The following is a 26,413-nucleotide window of genomic DNA, read 5'->3' as shown; positions in this document are numbered from 1 at the left end:
TAGCAATTATCAAAGATGTTAATTACTACGCTCTGTTACAGCTCTTTGTCCTGCGTAAAGAACGTTTTAATTGACGGTGGAAAGACGAAACGATAAAACAAAAGAACGACAAGGCCGTAGTAGAAACAAAAACCGAACTAAAACAAAACGAAAAATTAGATCCACTTAATTGGAAAACCATTAGACAACCCATTACGGAATAATATTAAAAGCTCAATTTTAATCTGCGGGGAAGTTTTAGTTTAATCCGGCTCGCACAGTTTACGCTGCCTGGTCATTATCAGCGTAAAAAAGTTGGCCGCCACGGAAGAAATAATTTAATGAAGCGGGCGAAAATCTGTAAACAAACCCGCGAGCTCGAGTCCGTTTTTAATTATGAACGGCCCCTAATGCTAAGTAAAGCGACCGAGGTCCCAAGTAATACGATAAACGAACAACTAACCGCCGATATTCCTCGTTTTTCTTTGCTGGGTATCGGTTTTTCGAAACTCCATAGCAGCTCAAGGCGACTTAATTATACTGGCTTGCCAACAGGAATTTTTTGGACACAAAAATAGACAATTCTGATATATTTTCATATAATGAGTACATAGATTACCATAAAAACAATCAAACAAATCTAATTTTAAACATATACTTGACAATGTTCACTTGAAACTTATTAAATTTAAAAAGCAACATTTCTTACGTTAACATTCTATGACAATATTCAGATTTAGGCAACAATGTTGCGATAAATAAACGTCATATATATATATATATATATATATATATATATATATATATATATATATATATACATATATTTATAATAGAACATTTAGATGCTGTTGACATAGAACAATGGAGTTCTATTAAAACCTTAAGAAAATATTTTTAATTTCCAAACTCGTAAAGAAGTATCTTTGACGTAAAAGTTCAGAAAGAATAGCCAAGAGTCAGAGAGAGCTAAATCTGTCTGAATAATGTGAATGTTATAACAAGAAGTAGTAGTTTATTTCAGTGACTTTTTTGTATGAGATTTCATTCTTTTGATGATTTCTTTCCTGATATAAACCAGGTTATTTTCAGTATTTATCATAAAGCACTAGTTTAACAGTTTTCAATATCTATATAAAGTTACCAGTTTAAAGATATTACCAGATTACCAAAATGATACACAGCATCATTCTAAACATATTCAACGTGGTATTGTAATATATTTTTGTTGTCGTTTTAGTACTAACTAGACACTAAAATCGAATACTTCTTAAATATGTTTACAAAATCCCTATTGATTACAAGGGAGTCATGACACGCCACATCTATATAAGAATATAACTAAACAGACCTTTTTACCTTCATAGATTTTTTCAGTTAGATCTTCATACGATCTCTATATAAAATGTGGGATATATAAATCTCTTCTTGTTTAAATGTCTATATAATGACTGACAAAAATCAACCTTAAGCATCTTTGATCGCCAATCACGACGAATCTTATCTCAAAACGTCGGCTGAAAATCGCGGAAATTATTCAGACGGGCGTTCGACAGGGACAACATCTCTTCTAGCACCTTCCGCAACACTAATACCCCTTCGAAAACGCCCTTGAAAATAAATATTGACAATATAAATCAGCGAGTCGCGCTCGTTGTTTTAGTCAGTTAGTCAGCCAGCTGGTGCCGGCGGGCCTTCGGGTTCCTCCCCGCTTCCCCCCTCGCCCGCCCACCTCGCAGGAACGTAGGCTGCGGGCAAACGGAAAATCGAATTATCATCAGGCCGGATTAGGACGGAGCGAAGAACGGAAAAAGTTCCGCTGTGCCGTTAATCGAGTGTGTGCAGCCGAATGTTTATCTTCGTCAGCGAGTGTGGGGATGATTTATCCCCCCGCGCATATTTGATTATAGATTATAGATTGTTTTTAGAGAAGAATTTTTAACTAAGTTCGGATGTATGAGGTAAAAACCTAATACAGGTTATATGGTGTAGATGGAAACGATCAGTACCAATGGTAAGAAAGCTGTGTAATTTACTATGCTTTCTTACCATTGGTACTGATCGTATATCTCGTTTCTAGAACTTCAGATTTATCAGATACGTCCTATTTTGTTTCATTAACTCGAAATTATCTCAATAGAAATGGCAACAACGACATTAAATGTTGTGGTGGCGAAATGTATTACCTCTTATAAAAAGCCTAAATTACTTTTGGAAAATATAATTCTCATTATATAACTTAAAAACCAAAAGTTATATAAAAATAAGTATACCACCACTCGATTCAGCGTAAAATTCTTTCTAATTCCTGTAATTTTCATTATCCTGAGATTATTTAAACAGAACTAATAGCAAAAAGTCTGAAAATGGCAAGAAATCGCAAATTTTCACGACTATATATATGGAAAAAGTGTCGAAATTTTTTACCTTTCGGATAAAGCTAAAACTCTCAAAATATATATATTTTGGGGTGAAATAAACAGAAATCCATGTTAAATTTCTTTAGATTTTATAGTTTTCAAGATATGTGATAGAAACTGAATTCCACTATTTTTTTGAAAATACAATTCTCATTAGGTAGCTTAAAAACCAAGAGTTATATAAAAATAAGTATAACAGCACTCGATTCAGCGTAAAATTCTTTATAATTCCTGTAATTTTCATTATCCTGAGATTATTTAAACAGAAATAATAGCAAAAAGTCTGAAAATGGCAAGAAATCGCAAATTTTCACGACCATATATATGGAAAAAGTGTCGAAATTTTTACCTTTCGGATAATGCTAAAACTCTCAAAATAAATATATTTTGGTGTGAAATAAATGGAAATCCATGTTAAATTGCTCTAGATTTTACGGTTTTCAAGATACGTGACAGAAACCGAATTCCACTATTTTTTTGAAAATACAATTCTCATTATGTAGCTTAAAAACCAAGAGTTATATAAAAATAAGTATACCACCACTCGATTCAGCGTAAAATTCTTTATAATTCCTGTAATTTTCATTATCCTGAGATTATTTAAACAGAACTAATAGCAAAAAGTCTGAAAATGGCAAGAAATCGCAAATTTTCACGACTATATATATGGAAAAAGTGTCGAAATTTTTTACCTATTGGATAAAGCTAAAACTCTCAAAATATATATATTTTGGGGTGAAATAAACAGAAATCCATGTTAAATTTCTTTAGATTTTATAGTTTTCAAGATATGTGATAGAAACCGAATTATACTATTTTTTTGAAAATACAATTCTCATTAGGTAGCTTAAAAACCAAGAGTTATATAAAAATAAGTATACCACCACTCGATTCAGCGTAAAATTCTTTATAATTCCTGTAATTTTCATTATCCTGAGATTATTTAAACAGAAATAATAGCAAAAAGTCTGAAAATGGCAATTTTCACGACCATATATATGGAAAAAGTGTCGAAATTTTTTACCTTTCGGGTAAAGCCAAAACTCTCAATATATATATATATATATATATATATATATATATATATATTGGTGTGAAATAAACGGAAATCCATGTTAAATTGGTCTAGATTTTACAGTTTTCAAGATATGTAATAGAAACTGAATTCCACTATTTTCTGAAAATACAATTCTCATTATGAAACATAAAAACAAAAGATTAAATATAAATCAGTATACTACCATTCGATTCAGCGTAAATTTCTTTATAAGTACTGTAATTTTCATTACTCTGAGATTATTTGAACAGAAATAATATCAAAAGGTCTAAGAATGGCAGAAAATCGGAAAATTTCACGACTATATATATAAAAAATGTGTCAAAAATTTGTATCTCTCGGATAAAGCTAAAACTTTCAAAGTATATATATTTTGATGCAAAATAAATGGAAATCCATATTAAATTGCTCTAGATTTTTTAGTTTTCAAGATATGTAACAGAAACCGAGTTCCACTATTTTTTGAAACCCTCAAAGTATATATATTTTGATGTAAAAGAAACGAAAACGATTTTATAATTTATAAGAAATCTGACAGAAATTTTAGTCACATCAGTCTCTAGGACTTTTTAGTGACTGTGAAACCAAACAGTAGTCTTCAACAATCTTTATTCTTAAAGACAGGATATTGAGAATAGCTTTTAAAACCTAAACAACTTAAAAACACAGCATGACCAAAACTTAACCTTTATTTTATTTATACATATGGCTCTAGTATCACATTAACGTTTTCTCACTATCAGATCGTAATCTGACAGTACGTCTATATTTAATCACCATTAAAGCACATGGTGGTTTTTGTTGGGACTCCACAATCGACTCAAACTTTGTAAAATTAATGTTTTACGATATTTTATGTCTCTACCACCGCTTTAATCCAGTTAATGGTTTGGGGAAGATTTTAATTTGATATAGGTTACGTGGACAGGATACCAGATCGGTCGAGATAAAAGTTTCGGACGCTTAAATGCCACTCACTTTCGTGACAAATCGGCCGGAACGTCATGACTGGAAAGAACAACATTTTTAACCCGGAAAAATGGATTTTCTCTAGAAATATATGAATACAATGAATCAGATCTACTTATAGTTTATTAATTAATATTCTATCAATTTTATTTGCAACAATATACTATTTATTATTTGAAATACAGTCTAAAATAAAAATATAAAACATAAAAATATAGCAAGTAAGACTGGGGAATTTAAATATGGCGAATCAGATTATATTAATTCACAGCTTTGCCTTGTGGACGAATCAACGTTCCAAATTATGATTGACAAAAGTTCTTCTACAAGACGACTCCCTACTGAACAATTCCACGCGGAATATCTTGTAGAGAGGCTTAAACACTAGATTAGTGTCATTGTGTGATATGTTATCTCACCAAAAGGGTTCGGACTCCTGTACATTGTAGAAGGGACAATGAAGCAAGACCAATAGGAGCGAGTACTAGAAATTCGATAACTACCACAGATCAATGAATGGTTCCATGACGATGACAGGCAATTGCAAAAGAAGTGACGATCACCAAGCAGCACTTAATATAAACACAGAGCAGTGGCATCATCAGAGTATTGGCTTCACAACTCCAAACTAGAAGAAAATGCAAAAATATATATTGAGAGGATGCCCCGGCGCATAAAAGCTCTTATTTCAGAAGAGTGACATTACTAAATATTCAATTTTATTTTGTTATTTTTTAATAATATTAAAATTGCTAAAACAAAGATTATAGTACTGTTTTATATATTTTTGTAATTTTTATGACCCCAAATTATTAAAATAAAAAATATATTATATAAAATATAATATTAAACTAATAAATTATTAAAAAATTTATTAGAAAATTAAACTAAATAATCTCAATATTGTCCCTAATAATTTGGCCACCCACTATATATGTATATACAATAACGAAGCATATTTATCAATTATATTTAATTGTTGTCATAATGTGGCTTACCATGATTCACTTTTCTTTATAAATTTTCATCGTTATAAATTTTACTGAAGGACATTTTACTCTTTTTACTTGCATAAAAAATTATATTTAATGAGTATATTTTTTAAAAAATCATCCCATTTAAGCCTCCCCCGCCGTGAAAATGGCATATTCTCTGAGACGTATCATAAAAGGGCAATATTTTTATCGATACCGTGGAAAAAGCCTCGGGAGATTTCGGAGGAATCCAGGACCCTTGTCGACGGCTCTGCTAAAATAAGTTTGCAGCTATTAGCCTCGATTATTTTCTATATTTCATCCTAGATAAAATATATCAACCTTTCTATTTTTTATGGTGTTTATTACATGTGTTAGGGAGTAATAGGTTTCGTGACTTGATGAAATAATGGCAATTCGGGACAATAAACGGCCCTGTGTTGGTTTGTAATGGAGATCTATAGCCAACATCATATACTTCTCGGTGAGAAGTGTTAATATAGTGACTGGAAAGTCCCTGACATACTCGAACGAAAATTAAATAACTAAATATTCAGTTATATCCAAATATTAGATCGGTAGGACGTTAAAATATTTTTATAATCAAAAATAATAATAAATAATCGCTGGGGGCAAATCATGTTTTCAGTCGATACATTATATAACGTTGTGCCAGTTCATAATCTATTTTGATCCAACAATATCATACATTACTTTAGGCCAGAGTTCATACTCAAACATTTCTAGCGTAGAAAATATTCGTTCATAACCTTTGAACTTTTAAACGGAACGATTATGAAACGTTCCAACTGGTCAGGAGCAACATAGAACTAGCCTGGCGTCAGCAAACATTTATATAACGCGGAAATAATAGTGAAATGGTTAGTAAACCCTATTACATTTATATTAGCATGATCACAGTCGATGGGTACTAGTCCAAGTAGGACACACCAATAAATTAAAATGTTCTATCTTTGATTAAGCCATGATATGCGAGAGTTATATGGTAAATAGCACACATAGACCATAAATAGTACTGCTAAATTTATAATATATTGGCTTTCATACAGCATTATGGCAATTTTCAGGTTCTCGCTAATAATATGCTGTTTTTTAATAAAACGAACTTCATAAAAACTCTATACAGCGAGTGACATTACAAATAAAGTACCTCCTCACATATGATTAAGTATGAGATTTATAGGAATGAAGAGAAAAAGTTTAATCATTGACCTACCTGTAAACTATGCCCTTATTATGTAAGAACCGCAATCCCGACACAATCTCGGCTCCATAGAATCTCGCTCTTGCCTCGGAGAATCTCCTTTCCATTTGAATGTGGAACATGAGGTCGCCGCCATTGAGATACTCCATGACGAAGAAGAGATGGGACTGGAATTGAAAATAATATATTAATAGTGCGTCCTGAAGGGTCAGTTGGTTGTTGTTGATCATATTCTAGAGTACTTCTTCTTAGAAGACTTAATATTTTTGAAACACTGTCTCGAATATTACTTATATTAACCTTGGTGACATTCACAATTCAGTTTTAAAAGATAAACTACGCTTATTCACTCCTCAATGTAATAGTTTTAATTTTGTAAATATTGTATCTGCCTAGGTACCTTTAATTTCCTATAGAGTAATACAAAAATAATACACTAACTTTATTTACTATATAATATACACATACTATGTAAACGAACTAACATGACGCTAAATGGAGTATTTCAAATATGTTCTCTCAAACCAAATCCTCTTAAATATAATGCATTTGTATCAACGCTTTCTCCAATCTTCTGAAAAGTTCGTTTCGGTTTCCAAAATATCCTTAGATAAAGCTTTTTTCCGCTTATTTTCTTTCTTTATTTTCTCAAAACGATATCCTTAGAAAGGTTTTATCAGTTTAAAGAATAGCTGTGGAATGATGTCAAATGAAGTTTTGAAAAAGAAGAATCAATGTTGAAGACAACACATTATGATGAAACAAATCCAAGTTTTGTAGATTCTACCTTTGAAGTAGGACAATGTCAGGCAAAAAAATGCATATAGCACTACTAACAATAATATTGTATTCGAAGCCACTAGTAAAGTTATATTTTTATATTATATATTTATATTATAACGTAATATTTTTTAATAATTTTGATGCTAACTTAATTGAACAAATATTAAGCAAATGATTTATAAAACTAAAACAACATTCTTTGTAAACAATTTTGAGCAGTACGAAGAATTCATAACACACATTCACAACACTATTATTGCTATTTTCGACTACTTTTTCTAACAATAATATTGGGTTCGAAGTTTATAATGGAATTGTTGCAACATTTTCTGATATTTTTTATGCTAACTGGTCCGAGTAATTCTTTCAAGTAAAGCTGATGCGCGATTTTTTATTATCTTAACTGTAAAATGGATAACATATCTTCATAGAATATATAACAATGTATCGCATGCACTTTCAAGCATCCTTAATGAAAACCCCGTTACGTAACTGCAGATATAACAATATCAGATAAAGAGAAAGCTGTTATTTACGTTGTAAAATAAATAGAAGTGAGAGGATCGCTGTTTGTTGTGAAAATAGCGAGAGAGAACGGCGTTTGTCGGTGAAAAAGCCGTCGGAATGTATCCCGCCACCAAAGATATGCCGAATGGAAATTGCCGGGGTAAAACGGCAATGTTTACAGTGTGGATAAATACAATAAAACGACCATAAATTGGAATGCGTCATGTCCCGCCGCCCAGATATCCGTTTGCACGGATGCATAGACGCTTTACCAAATCAATTACATTACGTTAGTCCTGATTACGTCACCGTTTACTGTTCTAATACGACAGTCCCCACTAGCCTCGTCAGTTCGGCGATTTATTCATGAAACTGCATCAGATTTTACATAACACGTGCTATTTTTGACAGTATACCCAATAAATAGTTTCAAATTTTCAACATGTTCCCCATAAATCTGCTGTAAGCTTCAATTTTAAAAAAATAAAAAAAGAAAAATAAACAAACATAGTTGATTTCAATCTATATCTTGATTGAAATTGGTTGGAGGTTGTTACCGACGAAAACATTTATAAAATCCACAAAATAATTTTGAATGACCGTAAATTGAAATTAAATCTAGTAGCAGACACTCTAAAGATATCAACTGAACGTGTACATCATATCATTCACAAATATTTGGGTATGAGAAAGCTCTGTGCAAAGTGGGAGCCGCGCGAGCTCGCTTTTGACCCAAAACGACGACGATTTGATGATACGGGGCAGTGTTTGAAGATGATGAAGCGTAATAAACCCAAGTTTTTGTATCGATCCAATCGACAGTCATCCGAGTGGATTGTATACGATGAACCCGCTCCCAAGCATGGGAAAATGGAACAGTTGACTGGCAAGATTATGGCGTCTGTATTTTAGGATGCACATGGAATAATTTTCACTGACTATATTGAAAAAAGAAGGACCATCAACAGCGACTATTATATATATAGCGTTATTGGACCGTTTCACGGACGAAATCACCGGAAACGGCCGTATTTGAAGAAAAAGAAGGTGCTGATTCACCAAGGCAATGCACCATGTCACAAGTCAGTGAAAACGATGGCAAAGATCCATGAATTGGGCTTCGAATTGCTTCCTCGTCCACCTTGTTCTCCAGATCTGGCCCCCAGCAACTCTTTCCTGTTCTCAGATCTCAAAGGAATGCTAGGAATAAATTTTCGTTAAATGGACAAATCGTACTACAAAAATGGTATCGAAAAGTTGAAGGGTCGCTATAATCGGTGTATCACCCTTGTAGGGAATTATGTTGAATAAAAAAACTAACTAATTTTTCCAAAAAAATGTGTTTTACTATGGTAGGCCGGGGACTTGATTGACCTGTTATAGAAGACCGTCAGTAAACGGATAAAGATATAATGTTAAACACGTTAAGACGAAGAAGGTAAATCTTTCCAAGTCGCCACACGCTCCCCTAATAAGCCCCGCCTAACAGTTTCAGAAGTTTTCACTAATCCCCACATTACGGGACTAGTAACATTCAACGCACGTACCCAAACAGACATTAACACCATACCGGAACTCGGAAAAACTATCCCGCTATCTCCGACTGACAAACAAATTTCCGTCGCCAATTTCTCACCGGTCCTGCTCCCGGAGGCTCATTATTTTTTCGAGAGTCACTAGTCGCTCGCACGTGTTCCACTTCCCCTCCAAAGGGAGCGATGTGACGCGGACGGAAGGCGTCGAATTCGAATGGATGACGATTTTCCAGCAGTTGCGCCACGAGGTAACAGTTCAAAGATCGTCGGGGAATAGGAAGGAGGGTGAGAGATGCAGGAATTCGACATGAAATACAGGGTATGATCAAAACAATAAACATCTAACTTGTCAACAAAATATGACATCTAGTAATAAAGTATTAAGGCACAATCAGCTTTTAAAACGGGGTTTCAGTGATTTCCAACGGAATGTTATCCCATTCTTGTACCAAAACATCCGCCAATTATTTCAATAATCACCATCTGCTCCAGAACTTCCCATAGCATCTCCGTTAGGTTGATTGTGCTAGCCAGGGGGCCTTTTTAGCTGTATGTATGACCAGACCAGTTAAAAACTGAAAAAGAACTGAATTTTGAGGTGCCGAAGTTGATATTCAGCCCTCAACGCGGCGAAATACCTCACAAATCAACACCATAAACAACTACCCTAAATTATTACTTCAGTATTTCAGTTCTCCAACTGAGACATGATGTTAAACAATTAAAAAATTACACCAGGAGTTAATTTCTAGACCAGAGATAATCAAGAGTAGGCTACATGATTTGCAGATGACCTCGAGAGTATTATCCCAACAGAAGTTAAAAAGGAAATAAGAAAATTATATTAGCGCAAAAACGGCGACGAAATATTAAATAAACTTCCATGGAAAGCACTAATTAAGATTGTCAACATAGTAAATGTTTTAATAGGACTAGAATAGATATCACAACTGTGGTACATATAGCCAGCCGGTGGCTGAAGAAACTGTTATTTCTAACCCGGGAGAGCCAACAACAGGAAGATTCCATCAGATCAGGAAACAACAATCCACGATTCCTATTCACAAAATCGCCTATTAAAAAATCACTAAAAGAAGGTGAAAGAAATGTTGCTCAAGCTTTCGATAAAGTTTGGCACGAGGGTTTAAAACATAAGATTGAAATGCTTCTTCCTGACTAATATTCAAAAATGTTAGAGTCATCTTTAACTGACTATAGGTCTTTAGAATGAAGATAGACGATCTAGCATTGAAAGAGGACAACCGCACGTGTGGCTAGATATGTAACATCCCCAGTTTCAGCAGCACATTCATGTAGAATGATGAAAAAGAAGAATCAATGTTGAAGAAAGCACATTATGATGAAACAAAGCCAAGTTTTGTAGATTCTACCTTTGAAGTAGGACAATGTCAGGCAAAAAAATGCATATAGCACTACTAACAATAATATTGTATTCTAAGTCACTAGTAAAGTTATATTTTTATATTTTTATATTATATATTATATATATATATATATATATATATATATATATATATATATATATATTATAACGTTTTTCAATAATTTTGATGCTAACTTAATTGAACAAATATTAAGCAAATGACTTATAAAACTAAAATAACATTCTTTAAAAACAATTTTGAGCAGCACAAAGAATTCATAACACACATTCACAACACTATTATTGCTATTTTCGACTAATTTTTCTAACAATAATATTGGGTTCGAAGTTTCTGGTGGAGTTGTTACAATATTTGCTGATATTTTTTATGCTAACTGGTCCATAATTCTTTCAAGTAAACTTGATGCCCGATTTTTAATTACCTTAACTGTAAATTAGATAACATATCTTCACAGAGTATATAACAATGTATCGCATGCACTTTCAAGCATCCTTAATGAAAACCCCATTACGTAACTGCAGATATAACGATATCAGATAAAGAGAAAGCTGTTATTTACGTTGTAAAATAAATAGAAGTGAGAGGATCGCTGTTTGGTGTGAAAATAGCGAGAGAAAGACGAAATATTAAAGGAACTCCCATGGAAGGCACTAACTAAGATTGTCAACATAGTAAATGCTTTAATAAGACTAGAATATATATCCCAACTGTGGTACATATATCCGGTAGCTGAAGAAATTGTTACTAACCTGGGAGAGCCAACAACAGGAAGGTTCCATTAGACCAGGAAACAACAATCCACGATTCCCATTCACAAAATCACCGATTAAAAAAATCACTAAAAGAAGGTGAAAGAAATGTTGCTCAAGCTTTCGATAAAGTTTGGCACGAGGGTTTAAAACATAAGATTGAAATGCTTCTTCCTGACCAATATTCAAAAATGTTAGAGTCATCTTTAACTGACTGTCGGTCTTTGGAATGAAGATAGACGATCTAGCATTGAAAGAGGACAACCGCACGTGTGGCTAGATATGTAACATCCCCAGTTTCAGCAGCACATTCATGTAGAATGATGAAAAAGAAGAATCAATGTTGAAGAAAACACATTATGATGAAACAAAGCCAAGTTTTGTAGATTCTACCTTTGAAGTAGGACAATGTCAGGCAAAAAATGCATATAGCACTACTAACAATAATATTGTATTCGAAGTCACTAGTAAAGTTATATTTTTATATTTTTATATTATATATTTATATTATAACGTAATATTTTTCAATAATTTGATGCTAACTTAATTGAACAAATATTAAGCAAATAATTTATAAAACTAAAATAACATTCTTTAAAAACAATTTTGAGCAGCACAAAGAATTCATAAGACACATTCACAACACTATTATTGCTATTTTCGACTACTTTTTCTAACAATAATTTTGGGTTCGAAGTTTCTGGTGGAATTGTTGCAATATTTGCTGATATTTTTTATGCTAACTGGTCCATAATTCTTTCAAGTAAACTTGATGCCCGAATTTTGATTACCTTAACTGTAAATGGGATAACATATCTTCATAAAGTATATAACAATATATCGCATGCACTTTCAAGCATCCTTAATGAGAACCCCGTTACGTAACTGCAGATATAACGATATCAGATAAAGAGAAAGCTGTTATTTACGTTGTAAAATAAATAGAAGTGGGAGGATCGCTGTTTGGTGTGAAAATAGCGAGAGAAAGACGAAATATTAAAGGAACTTCCATGGAAGGCACCAACTGAGATTGTCAACATAGTAAATGCTTTAATAAGACTAGAATATATATCCCAACTGTGGTACATGTATCCGGCGGCTGAAGAAATTGTTACTAACCTGGGAGAGCCAACAACAGGAAGGTTCCATCAGATCAGGAAACAGCAATCCACGATTCCTATTCACAACCGATTAAAATAATAACTAAAAGAAGGTGAAAGGAATGTCGCTCAAGCTTTAGATAAAGTTTGGCATGAGGGTTTAAAACATAAGATTGAAATGCTTCTTCCTGACCAATGTTCAAAACTGTTAGTCATCTTTAACTGACTATCGGTCTTTAGAATGAAGATAGACGATCTAGCATTGAAAGAGGAGAACCGCACGTTTGGCTAGATATGTAACATCCCCAGTCTCAGCAGCACATTCATGTAGAATGATGGGAGCTACGCCCATATATCAAGCACTCTCATTAAAAAAAATACAATAAATGAACAGTTTAGAAGATGGACAACATTGTTCTGAAACAGTCTACCATGACTCATAACAGAGAAGGCAAGAAAACTCAAGAGAAAACCAATCGAAAGAATATTTTCCCAGACTAAAATTTTATATCACCATCTCCTACTCTCTAAAATATATCTCGACCGTTCCCGTCCGGCCTCTAATAAAAAATAATTTATTAATGAGGATGCAGTCTAGCCATAAAATTGACAAAATCGATATATTCGCGGATTTACGACGGCGAGATCGACGTATGCGCCATAAAAAACTTCGGAAATATCTCCGAGGAAATTTTTGATTTCTTTTTTATCGCCGCCTTTTGAGTCGAACGACTTCGAAGTCTCGATCTCATTATTGTATGTATGCCGTTCGCTGCTTTATTAAATTTTTATTAGCGATGAGGAAATTTCCCGGACCCCAGCCGACGACATTCGACAAAGTTCTTTATCCTACCCGTACTCCAAACTTTCAAACAATCGGAAATTGTTTTTATTACTTCCTTCTTGTCGGCGGTGGTGCAGTGGTTCCTCATTTATACGACGTTAGCGTGATAATGTTCAGTCTAAGCGGAAAGGTTGGAAGTTTTTTCGAGATAGATCGAATTTATCGGACAAGAAATCTGTCAGGTTTCTATTAAAAGGTATTTAGAGTCCTCTATGAGAATATTACGTTAAATGTAAAAGGAATTTTGGTCGTAGATCAACTCAGAACTGATCGAACAATAGCAAGACCACTTTTTTTCAGGGGATAAATCACTTTCCATCACGATTGTACTCCGGTTCACATATTTTAAAGGACTATCGAAAAAATAAATAAATAATTTCAACATACAGCTTATTCACCAGATTTAGCTCCCTCTGTGTGTTTGCACACCTCAAGAAATCTTTTCTAGACAATTATTTTCAAGAAACGAAGAGAAACTTAAAGAAATAGTTTGCAAACCTCATAAGACCACCACAGTTATGAGATCAACAAGATTGAAGATTGTATATCGAGAGTAAATTTATTTATACAACTATAAATCGGTTTCGTAAAACATCAATAAAGACATGTACCTATGGACATGGTAACACTATAGAAATGATAATATCTATATAATAAACAAACAACAAATTATACAATTAACAAAATTGAAGATCAAACCAGCGATTTTTTTGTTAATATCATATCGATAAATGATATCATAATCATTATAACAAGTAACATCACAACGGCTGTAATAATAACAACCGATCCAGAGACCAGAACATCTATATAAAATCTTAAACAGATGGAATATTGTACTAAGGATAGAATGATAATAATTAAAGCTAAATGACTGGAATTCATGGTGATTGGAGAGCCAGAAGTTATAAATATCCAAAACAAATAAATGCATTTAAGTATCTTGGTATAGAAACCAAAAGCAATGGAAGCCAGGAGATGGAACTGAATGCCAGAATTGGAAAACCAATGAATTTGTAGCTCATTATAAATAGAAAATTCATTAATTAAAAAAATGTTATCATTAGATAACAAGGTATTGCTGTATGAGTCTATACTCAAGCCTATTTGGCCATATGGAATCAAACTATGGGGTACCGCTCGCAATTCTAACACATCCATCATTCAACGGTTCCAAAATAAAGTGTTGAGTGCCATTGTTGATGCTCCGTACTATATTTCAAATAAAGTGATACAACGCGATATTCCTCTTGAACCTATATCGAGTGTAATCCAACGTGTTGGTGTGAATTACTTCGAAAGAGTGTCGGTGCATCCCAACATACTCGCTAACCAACTAAATATGCGACGTGATAGTTAAGTGCGTAGACTAAAACGTTTAACACCACCTGATCTGATTACTGGACATATATAAACTTTAGAATAAGCTTTAGAATAAGACTAATTAATTAAGATAATATTTTATACAGGACATCGCTTAATGAAGTGATTTTTTACATGCCATGTAGACATAATATAGATATAAGAAATACTTATTGCCTATAGGGCAGATTGTGGAATCACAAAGAGTAAAAAAAACTAAAAAAATAGATCAAGCGAAACTAAAATAGAAATGAAATACCTCAGAAAGGTCAGTGGTCTAACCGAGATGGATAAGATGAGGAGTAAAGAAGTAAGAAAAAACCTCACTATTCAGTCATTGGAAGAATGCATAGAAAAGAAACAACTCAGTTGATGGGGATATTTACAGTGCTTGGAGTACACAAGACGGATAAAGGAAATATGGGAAACAAATACGTAGGGAATAAAATCAATGGACTATTTATGCAGAACAAAATAACAATAAATAAAGAGTATAATTACACAAAATCAGATCATCAGTCAAAACGTACCATGTTTAATCTCATCTAGTGAAAAAAAAACTTTTTACTCACCTCAGTTTGGAAGGTACAAAGTAGATGACACAAGTAAGGATGCTTCGTACCGAGAGCCAGCACTTTCCTCTCGATCAAGGTGCATTCCACGTCGTCATCTTCAAGAACCACGTCCTTCTTTAAACATTTCACAGCGTAGTAGTATTCAGTTCCCTTCAGTTCAGCCAGAAGTACCTAAAAACAAGACAAATCATAGATTAGTGCAAGAATCATTCGAATAAAAATAGAAAATTTAGATCAATAAGGCTCAACACTAAAGAAAATGTATGAGATTGAATACAATATATTAATGAATATATATAGAAAAATGATAATACCAATAACAAGAAGATGAGAACAAACTCATTAATTTTTTTAATATTGTCTCGTCAGTTTGTATACGTCATGTAGTGTATACGATTTTCTTTTCATAGCCGGTCGAAGGTATGTTATTAATTTAACTTTAAATTTTGATTAACATGTTTTTGATGCCTGCCCACGCCATCTATAGATTTCTTCGGCAACGTATCTGTATTTATTATCAGTCGCGCCTCTAAATAACATCTTCCTTGTCCCTGGATTCATTATATGATAACGTGTTGTTCGTTTTTTCTGGATTATTCAATCGAATGACGACAAAACAACATTGATGATTATTGTTAAGGTTAGAGGTGGCAACGTTAATGACAGCGGTAGACAATTTCTTGTAGCGACAGAATAAATATTCTCTAGCTACGAGTATAAATACGCATAAAAAATTCTTTCCTGCCGCCGTTATAGAGGGCGCGGGTGTGCTTCTCACATGGAGTAAATGTTTATATTTCTTCTCTGTTGCTAAGGACGAAAGTGCGTACTTTCGACCGAGGTATGAAAAAAGTTAATATTTCGTCATTTCCTTTCAAAGTATATGGCTAATTTTCTCTATTGATCACTTGATTTTGATTTGATTCATTGTTAAAATGTTATTTCATATGTTTTTATTTATTTATAGTACTTTAATTTATCACAACTTTAAAATGGTACATGTTACAAAAAATCCGTTTAAGTTTTTGTGTTCAACACGTATAATTTGACCAAAAAAAGAATAATTCACACAATGTAATCAAAAGAACGTAAATCTGGGAAATCTAATGACGATCTGACAATGAATGCGTGGCTTAAATGTGATCTAAATCAAATCGTCTTCTTGGAATTGTCACTACATATTTGAACTCTGTTGTTGGTCAATGTCTAATACGTTTTCTGACCGCGTCTTGATAATAGTGGCCGATAGTCTTAATTAGTATTCAACCTCTTCCACCCATAAATATTTAACAAACAAATAACAAAAATTTTATTTTTGTATGGGTAACACAAAATTGTTGTTTTTACTATTTTCTTCGCAATTATTCCATATTTTCTAACCATACAAACCTTCCCTGAACTTCCGTGGTTATTTCAAACGTTTTTCATTCATTTCATTTCAACGTTTGTCGAATTTTAGCGAAACTAACGAACAACAATTTATTTTTATATATATAGAGGCAAGTTTGGAGTATTTCTTGGATTCTCTCCATGTTATTATGTATTTAGAGGTTGCCATAGTTATTCTGTCAATAAAATGGATAACAAAAGTGATACAAATCCATAGACGAAGTAATATCCCCAACAAAAATTCTAAATATGATAAAGTAACATCCGTCGGTTTTGTATTTTGCATTTTCGGAGGCAGAATAGTTGGTAGCAGCGCGCCGCGATCTATTAATCTGGGAACCGTTTTTTCCATCGGCGGATCCACGGCTTCCGGTTCAATTTTTCCACGTTAATGGAAAGCGGTCCCGATCATCGATCGCTACGTATCCCGACGCGCGGCGCCCGGCCTTTTTCTCTTTCGTTTTTTCGGGGCTAATGAGGTTTTTCGAAATTTTGAGGCCGGTATTTTTACCTGAACCTGATTTTTTTGACGTGCCGCCCGATTATTTCGAAACTGGAGCGCATTGCTTCCCGTAATTTCGCCGGTCCGTTAACAAAAGCGACAAAAATGCATCGGCGGATCTATTTGTCGCGAGAAACAACAAAAAATAAACCGACACGTTCGATGTTTGACATAGTTTCGGCGCAACATGACCCGATAGTTAAATCACGATGTGTTTCTACACAAAAAAAACGCATATGACATACTTTGCCAAAACTTCTTTCTCCCAAGACTTTGAGGAAATTGAGGAGTTCCACGCAATACTTTCAGAAATGTGGTATAGTGCTGGTAGCGTGACGCGATCGTTCTTCTGGAAATTCTGTCAGATTTATATTAGAAGGCATTTAGGGTGTTCTATAAGAATATTCCGTAAAATACAAAAGGAATTTTGATGGTAAATCAACTCACAATTGGCCAAACTATAACAAACCATTTGTATGGAAAAACTCGGAAAATTATACAGTTTTCAGGAGAGGAATCACTTTCCATCGCAATCGTGATTGAAAAAAATAAGTAATGCATTTGCTCAATGTCACGGACTTACACAACACACTAGTATATACATACTAAAACTAGTCTTGAATTTTTACATTATTCAGTTGTAATGTACCTATTAATAACACTCTAGCAGTGATGATTTCTATAGTCTGTTCAAAGTTATTTTGTACACACGTCATTTGAATCTGTGACATCAAAATGTCGCAAAATGCTGCATCAACTCTTTTGAGTTTTACTTCAGTTTGGCTTTGATATATAACACGATTCTAATTTAAATAAATAATTGAACAAAAATTTTATCAAATAAAATTTATTTTAACACTAGCGACCCGCCCCGGCTTCGCACGGGTGCAATGCTGATACTAAATTAAATACACTACAGAAAAAATATGAACGTTGTATATAAAAACGTAGCGGCCCGCTCCGACTTTGCACGGGCATAAAATATATATGCCTATGTCACTCAATGAAAACATGATTAAAATCGATCCAGTATTTTTGGTTCATTCATTACTGCCCTTGGCCTGCACGCATTAAATTTGGAGTAAAACAATTCCTCTTCCCCTATACTTACTATGAAGATTTCCTGCTATCTTTGGAATATCTAAATTCATACAATTTTTATTACATTACACATTTTTAAACGCAAATTTTAAATTTGTAATATCTCCGAAAATATTTGTTTAATTTACATGCTGTAAGGAACCATATTGATCTATATTAATTGCACAATGTATTTAAGGTACTTAATTCGATAAGGATTAATGCCGTATTGCTTAAAATAGATTCGTAAATAAGCCATTTTCTCACGTAAAAAGTAAACAATAAAAATGGTTAATGTGGGTTATCTCTAAAAGATAAACATATACCATCGCGGACTTTTTTGTAGACCTTTTTATGGTGTACAATACTGTAGTACATTAATTTGATCTAACTCGTAGGGTTAGGCAGCGTTTTTGCTAATTGCCAAATAAGCCTAAAAAAATAGGTTAATTTACGACATCACGTTAGAAACCTCTAAAATTAGCAATGTTGCCTTAGTATATTATGCATGTATTATACATATAAACCTTCCTCTTGAATCACTCTATCTATTGAAAAAAACCGCATCAAAATCCGTTGCGTAGTTTTAAAGATTTAAGCGCAGGATTTAAGGGATATAGGGACAGAAAAGGCGACTTTGTTTTATACTATGTAGTGATTATAGTACACCTAAAAATTACAGTTATAACCTCTTATCGCTATTGCTTTCAAGAATTTTGCATACGTCTGACAACCGGACAACTTTGACAGGCTCATTCATTTACGTGTTCGAACTAATCAGACAGCATTGTATCTCTTTTCAACTAGAATAAAATCAGAAGGAAAATATTGCCTAATTCTAAAAAGAATTTAGAAATTGCGACAGGCAATACATTAAACATCTTGATGACGTATGTACAAAAAGACTTTAAATAGACTATATATGGATTTAATTTTTTTGTTAGTATCATTTGAATAAAAGATGTAGTAATATTCAAGATTTTTTTATAGGCTAAAACTAACATAAATAATACCAAGTGCTAACTACTAACATCACAACAACTGCAATAATAACAACTGATTCAGATAGCAGAACATCTATAGAAAATTGACGGAATGTAATACTGAAAATATTCAATACCCGAATTCATGACCCGATAACTTAATCCCGATGTGTTTCTACTAAATAAAAAAACGTATATGACGTACTTTGCCAAAACTTCCTTTGCCCAGGACCTTGAGGAAATTGAAGTCTTCCACGCAGTATTTTCGGAAACGTGGAATAGTGGTTGCTGGAGGCGTGATACGACCGCTCCTCTGGAAACTCTGGTAGGTACTGGACTGTGACACCTCCTCCGGTAGATCGTTGAAGTCCAAAGCGAATGCCGGGTTCGACGCTGGATTCAGAGTACTGCCGGGTGAGTCTCGGCTGTCTATAGAACCTAAAAATGGACAACTCTATTAACCTTTCGTTCCCGTTAAGCTCTAGTATATTAAATGTTGTCAACAATTGATAATATTCATTGATTATTTTGCTTATTAAAGAAAAAGCGTCATTTTTCTGACAATAGACTATGCAATTCCAACAATAAACAGTTTAGGGTTAGTAGAAACTAACTAGATAACAATGTAGAACACTATTTAGATATAAGAAAGTTTGCTATTCACAGAATAGGACCAACTGTGAAAAAAATTTTTTAAATTCTAGACTCCATTAGTTGATAATGCCAATTAGACATTAAAGCTTAATGAAGATGAATAGTGAAAAGTTTTTCTAAATTGATTATTGTATATTAGCAAATTCATTATTTTTTTGGAAAATCTTAAACATCTTATTCGAAGTTCAAAATAAAGATAAACAAACTCATTATTTGCGTTATAATTTTTCAATATATATCTTAATTAAAATATTTATATAAAATATTATATAACCATTCGAGTGTCTGCATCAATTTCTATATAATTCTTGTAATTTTTATTAATATGTGATTATATGATGGGAAATGACAACGAAAAAACTGAAAATGGTAAAAAATCGCACATTTTCACGACTATATATATGTCGAAAAGGCGTCTGTACTCTCTAATAAAGACAAAACTCTCAATATATATCCCCTATTGAAAAAATTCTTTATAACATTTGATATTTTCATTAACCTGTGATTATTTGACTAAAAACGACAGCAAAAATTACAGAAAAAGTAGCATATATTTTTAACCAAAACTCTCAAAATATGGAATGAATTTTGGATTGAAAATATACGAAAATACTCTTAAATTGCTTTAGAGTTTATAGTTTTTCATACATATGACATAACGAAAGTAAATCTGTGCATGTGCAGTTCACCTACAATCAGACCGTACAAACACCAATAACATTAAATAATATATCATTCCATATAGCAACAACGCTAAATATCTCGGAATGAATCTTGATGCAAAACTTCGCTGGAAGGAACATATAAAGAAGAAAAGAACTGGAATTGAAATATAGGAAAATGTACTGGCTAATTGGAAGAAAATCACAATTATCACTACATAATAAATTGCTATTATATAAGCAAATACTGAAACCTATAAGGACATACGAAGTTCAATAATGGGAACTGCAAGGAGTAACATAAACAAAATTAATTTTTTCAGGAGAAAGTCCTGAGAGGTATTGTGGGCTCACCCAAATACTATAGGACTGATTACCTACATCGAGACCTTCAGATACCCACAGTTAGTCAAGAAATCGAGAGAATTGCAAGGGGATATGAGGAAAGACTCCATTCTCATGAGAATATTGAAGTATTACAGCTTTTAGATACCACCAGAACAGGACACAGAGTCAAAAGAATCAAACCAGCTGACCTTGTGTGGTGTTGTGTAGTGATATGCATATAATAAAAAATATAGCAGTGACATGTATAAACATTATTTCACTAGAGAGTGAGGTAGGACCCATGGGTCCTCTTAGTTATATACCTAGATTTTAAGTTATCATAAAGACAAATTGTAGGTTAGTCGGAAACGACTGGTAACAATGTAATAATTAAATAATAAAAATATATATATGACATAAATATCAGAAATATGTTTGCCTTAATTTAAGATAAATCATAATTAAGTAAATTTAGGGACGCACTATAAACTACACCATCTATTGTGAATCACAGTCCCAACATTTAACAATGTTATGGCAAACATTGTTGTCAGTCGGTAAATTGTTATTTTATTGAAATAATATTCCACAATTTTCAGTGTTCGATATAAATTTATTGACTGATTGACGACTGATTCGATATACGAACAGATAATGAAGTACTTTTCGCAGATTACCATCAACAATTATAATTATTAACGCGTGACGCTAGACCGCTATGATGAGTTTTTTGTTATTTTTTCATTTTAACCATTGAATTTTGGCGAAGCGTCGACGCGTTATTTTGAGCGGTCTACGTCACGACCGCGTAGAACCTGTGACTTATCGGATTTTGTTTTAAATTAATGTTTGTCTAGCGCAAGTATGAGTATATTTAGACTAGTTACTCGTGTTTCGACGATTTTCGAACAAATTATCGCCAATCGACACGTCTTTAGTGTATGGCATCAATATTTTTTCACATTTTTTACGTATACGTATGGTACATCAACTGAAAAGTCCTTGTATAACTATAAAAAAGAGTATCTCGCATCATATTGAGTTCAATTTCCTTCAGAGAATGTTGGAGCCATTTTAATGATCACAACATCAACTCATATCATTCCCTATCACACTAGTGTTTAGTGTCATAGTGTTTTAACTAAAACTATAATAATAATATATCCTATGGAACATCATGTGGCAGATGATGTTCCTAAGACGCTTTTAATTACTTTATAAATTTCAAGGACTTTATTGTTCATAAGAAAGACACTTCTCACTGTTTTCTAAAATTGCATTATCAATAGAAATATTTGACAATGATTCGGATTTAAGGGAAGATACACCTGGTCATTGACATCAAGAGATTTCCCAGGCTTTCATAAAGGCGAATGGTAGTCAGACGAAACAAGATCCGGGCTATAAGGTGAACGGATCCATATATTCAAACCGTCTATGAGAAAAAATCGAATTTAATTTTTTCCAACCTAAAGTTGTTTGGAAATCAAAGAAATTTCAAACAAAATAACACAATAATAACAATGTAGCATTAAAGCAAATAAATATAGTGAGATATAAAGTAAATTAACAACATTTTGAGCGACTGCTGCTATATATAAAAGTAAAAACAAACAAAATCATTATTACTTATTACGCGCCTAAAAAATACCATAACTAGTATATTTACATTTTAAATGCCAATATTTTAACTAATAGCAAATTATTGTTTTACGGTCTGTATTTAAATGACCATTAACGTAATCTACCGGTACAAAATGTCTAAATTATATCCTCGGCTAATATTATCTGGAGAATAACAACTATTATCACCACTTCCTTAGCAAGTCTCGTAAAATTTATATATGAGGCTTTGTCGAAGCATTTAATGCCAACTGTGCTCGTCAGCCGGCCACATTTTACGTTTCATAACATTATTTAGTGTACAAAGCATGTGCGATACGAAAATACAGATCCTATTCACTGGTCAGGTATTTTTTTATTGTTTAGATTTCTCGACCCACAGGTGATAAAAATAACGGAGAAAAACTCTAAAAATATTCCTCGTAAATTTCTCTCATATATTTTTGTATTGAGAAAATAAGAAATGATTTTGTCTTATTCACGAGATTATATTCACGAAATTACGTCAGCGAGTGTTGATTAAAATAGAGTGAATAAAACGTTAATATTATATTTCTTTTTCGATTAAAATTTTAAGCCAAGTTTCGATATCAAATGTATATAAGGTGTGGAATCAAAAAATATAAAGCAAATGCCATAAAATGGTGAAAAAAGATATTTGTAATGTAACCGGTTGAATCTTCAAACATATTTTGAAGTTTTTTATTGTAAAAACAGCTGATATGGCAGTTGGTGTGTGAGAAAAAATTGTGTGACTATAAGAAGAATAGAGTTTGAGGAGTTTGGATAAAATATTTACTACAGTGAGTTGGCAAACATGACTCAAAATCTTCGGCTGTGAAATAAATTTATAATTAAAAATTGGGCAAAAATGTTGGCGTCAGTTTTTTGGATAGAAAAAGTAATGTTGCTAATAAAATACTTCCAAACTATTGAAACAATAAACTCAGATTTTTAATGGAACCTTTTGAACCTGTTTTTTCATCAAATTTAATCCTTTTTGATTTTTCACTGTTATCAAGCAATTATTCATTCAATTGTTAATGAAATACTATATAATATCAAGCTGTATCGACAAATATCATTAAATATCGAGACTGCAAAACGTCGAGCCATTTCTTTCGATAAAAACTCGTCCGAATATTGAAAAATGAAATTGTAAATTCAATAAAAATCAAAAGTGAGATACGTTCAATCTCTCGGGTGGGAACCGAAGTATACATCGAAATATATATTAGGATATCGCTGTCGAATATCGATTATTCGACTGCGCGCTGTGTTTGTATCCTAAATGAAATTTCCCCCGAATTTGATGTATGCGAAAAAGTAACCGAATATCCCGAAACACGCTCGAAAAAAATATGTAAGAAACTTAGTTATATGTATAGAAGTCGGACAGTTTTGAGATTTACTGCGGAGACAGAAAGCTGAAAAAAAAACCTTCGCCTTACCTTTCCTGACTTTTTCGATGGCTTCGACGACGAGCTTTTGATTGATACCGCACAAGTTGGCCATCAACTTTTGGCATTTCTTGTGACAGTTCACCTCGCACTCTGAATGGGAAAAATGAGAAAATTGCCCTTCAATATTTCGATCACAGTAAGTGGGTTCTTGCCAATAATTTCAAGGGAAAAAAGTGTCGATTCTCATTGTAAATCACGTCAAATATTAATTTGTTATATATTTTTTTATTTATAGATTGTACAAAATGTTGTAAAATTTATGGATGTGTTTCTTTCCTTGACAGTCCTATAATATTGGAATATTTTTTTAAGAGTTAGGACTTTCTTAGGAACATCATCTCGCAGGACACGATGTTCCATCGGATAAATTTGAGGTTGAAACCAAATATAGTATTGTTTTTAAGGTATATATAGATATATATATATATATATATATATATATATATATATATATATATATATATATATATATATATATATATATATATATATATTTAAAATGCAATTTGTTTATTGAATCTGTTTTAAGATACAATATTTGAAAGCTGGAAATTGTTCATTTCGTAGAACATAATGTTCCTTGGGAAAATTTATAACATATAATCACTACATAGTATAAAACAAAGTCGCCTTTTCTGTCCCTATATCCCTATGTGCGCTTAAATCTTTAAAACTACGCAACGGATTTTGATGCGGTTTTTTTCCGTAGATAGAGTGATTCAAGAGGAAGGTTTATATGTATAATACATGCATAATATGCTAAGGCAACATTGCTAATTTTAGAGGTTTCTAACGTGATGTCGTAAATTAACCTATTTTTTTAGGCTTATTTAGCAATTAGCAAAAACGCTGCCTAACCCTACGAGTTAGATCAAATTAATGTACTACAGTATTGTACACCATAAAAAGGTCTACAAAAAAGTCCGCGATGGTATATGTTTATCTTTTAGGGATAACCCACATTAACCATTTTTATTGTTTACTTTTTACGTGAGAAAATGGCTTATTTACGAAGCTATTTTAAGCAATACGGCATTAATCCTTATCGAATTAAGTACCTTAAATACAGTGTGCAATTAATATAGATCAATATGGTTCCTTACAGCATGTAAATTAAACAAATATTTTCGGAGATATTACAAATTTAAAATTTGCGTTTAAAAATGTGTAATGTAATAAAAATTGTATGAATTTAGATATTCCAAAGATAGCAGGAAATCTTCATAGTAAGTATAGGGGAAGAGGAATTGTTTTACTCCAAATTTAATGCGTGCAGGCCAAGGGCAGTAAAGAATGAACCAAAAATACTGGATCGATTTTAATCATGTTTTCATTGAGTGACATAGGCATATATATTTTATGCCCGTGTAAAGTCGGAGCGGGCCGCTATGTTTTTATATACAACGTTCATATTTTTTCTGTAGTGTATTTAATTTAGTATCAGCATTACACCCGTGCAAAGCCGGGGCGGGTCGCTAGTATATATATATATATATATATATATATTTAAATGCAATTTGTTTATTGAATCTGTTTTAAAGATATAATATTGGAAATTGGAAATTGGCTGGAAATTGTTCATTTCGTAGAACATAATGTTCCTTGAGAAAATTTATAACACATAATAATGAATAAAATAAAGCCCCGTTTACAATAATAAATTCGTTTTTCCGCTTAATATAACCTTCAATTTTGACACATATAGCTTCGACAACATGGCCTCTATAATACGTCAAGTTCAGAAGCCCCTATACACGGCACAAGACGGTAATTTTTCAAGCTACCCAGATGAAAGAATAAGATCGCTCGGGGATCCCGCATTTTAGAGATTTATTAGGAATATTTCGATCGAATTTGTTATGTGTATCAATGCGCGACACTGAAGTTTTACCTGTCGCTATAAATTCGTTTTATTCGATATACGAAGAGGACCGTAAATCTCCGACCGATAGAACGATGTAAACTTTTATTCTGCTTCCTTTGGTCGGTCCAATGTCAGCCTCGTAACGTCATCGAGATAAAATATAAACGTCGACAGTCTTAATCCCAGCCTGGCTTTGTATATCGTGGACGTTTTCGCGTCTATATTTGAATTAGCAACTGAATTTTCTTAGAAAAATATCACCTCATCTAAAACAGGCTTATATTCAAAATAATCGCTTTTAAATCATATTAATTTTGATTCTTGATAAAAATATTTTATAGTTCCAAAGGCTACTTGGATTAGATTTTAATATCTATATAT

General features: G+C 32.7%; 1 protein-coding gene across 16 annotated transcripts in view; it reads right to left on the bottom strand.

Moving 5' to 3' along the window:
* The window catches only part of Pkcdelta (Protein kinase C delta), a 77,751-nt gene that overhangs the window by 20,438 nt on the left and 30,900 nt on the right, over nucleotides 1-26,413 (bottom strand). For 12 of the 16 annotated variants that reach the window (XM_076410440.1, XM_076410441.1, XM_076410442.1 and 9 more), the window contains 4 exons: nucleotides 24,157-24,258; nucleotides 19,645-19,877; nucleotides 15,483-15,656; nucleotides 6,637-6,791 (listed from right to left, as the gene is read on the bottom strand). In XM_076410440.1, the coding sequence (XP_076266555.1) occupies nucleotides 6,637-6,791; nucleotides 15,483-15,656; nucleotides 19,645-19,877; nucleotides 24,157-24,258 (664 nt within the window). Of the gene's footprint in view, nucleotides 1-6,636; nucleotides 6,792-15,482; nucleotides 15,657-19,644; nucleotides 19,878-24,156; nucleotides 24,259-26,413 lie in introns of those variants that run through there. The other 4 variants (XM_076410438.1, XM_076410446.1, XM_076410445.1 and 1 more) reach the window with 2 other exon arrangements.

The sequence above is a fragment of the Rhynchophorus ferrugineus genome, unplaced genomic scaffold, assembly GCF_030347505.1.
Source record: "Rhynchophorus ferrugineus isolate W39M unplaced genomic scaffold, kcgeb_rfMv2 rfM7, whole genome shotgun sequence".
Classification (NCBI taxonomy): domain Eukaryota; kingdom Metazoa; phylum Arthropoda; class Insecta; order Coleoptera; family Curculionidae; genus Rhynchophorus; species Rhynchophorus ferrugineus.
Note: the sequence above shows the minus strand (reverse complement) of the source record. Positions and strands in the feature narration are given on the sequence as shown.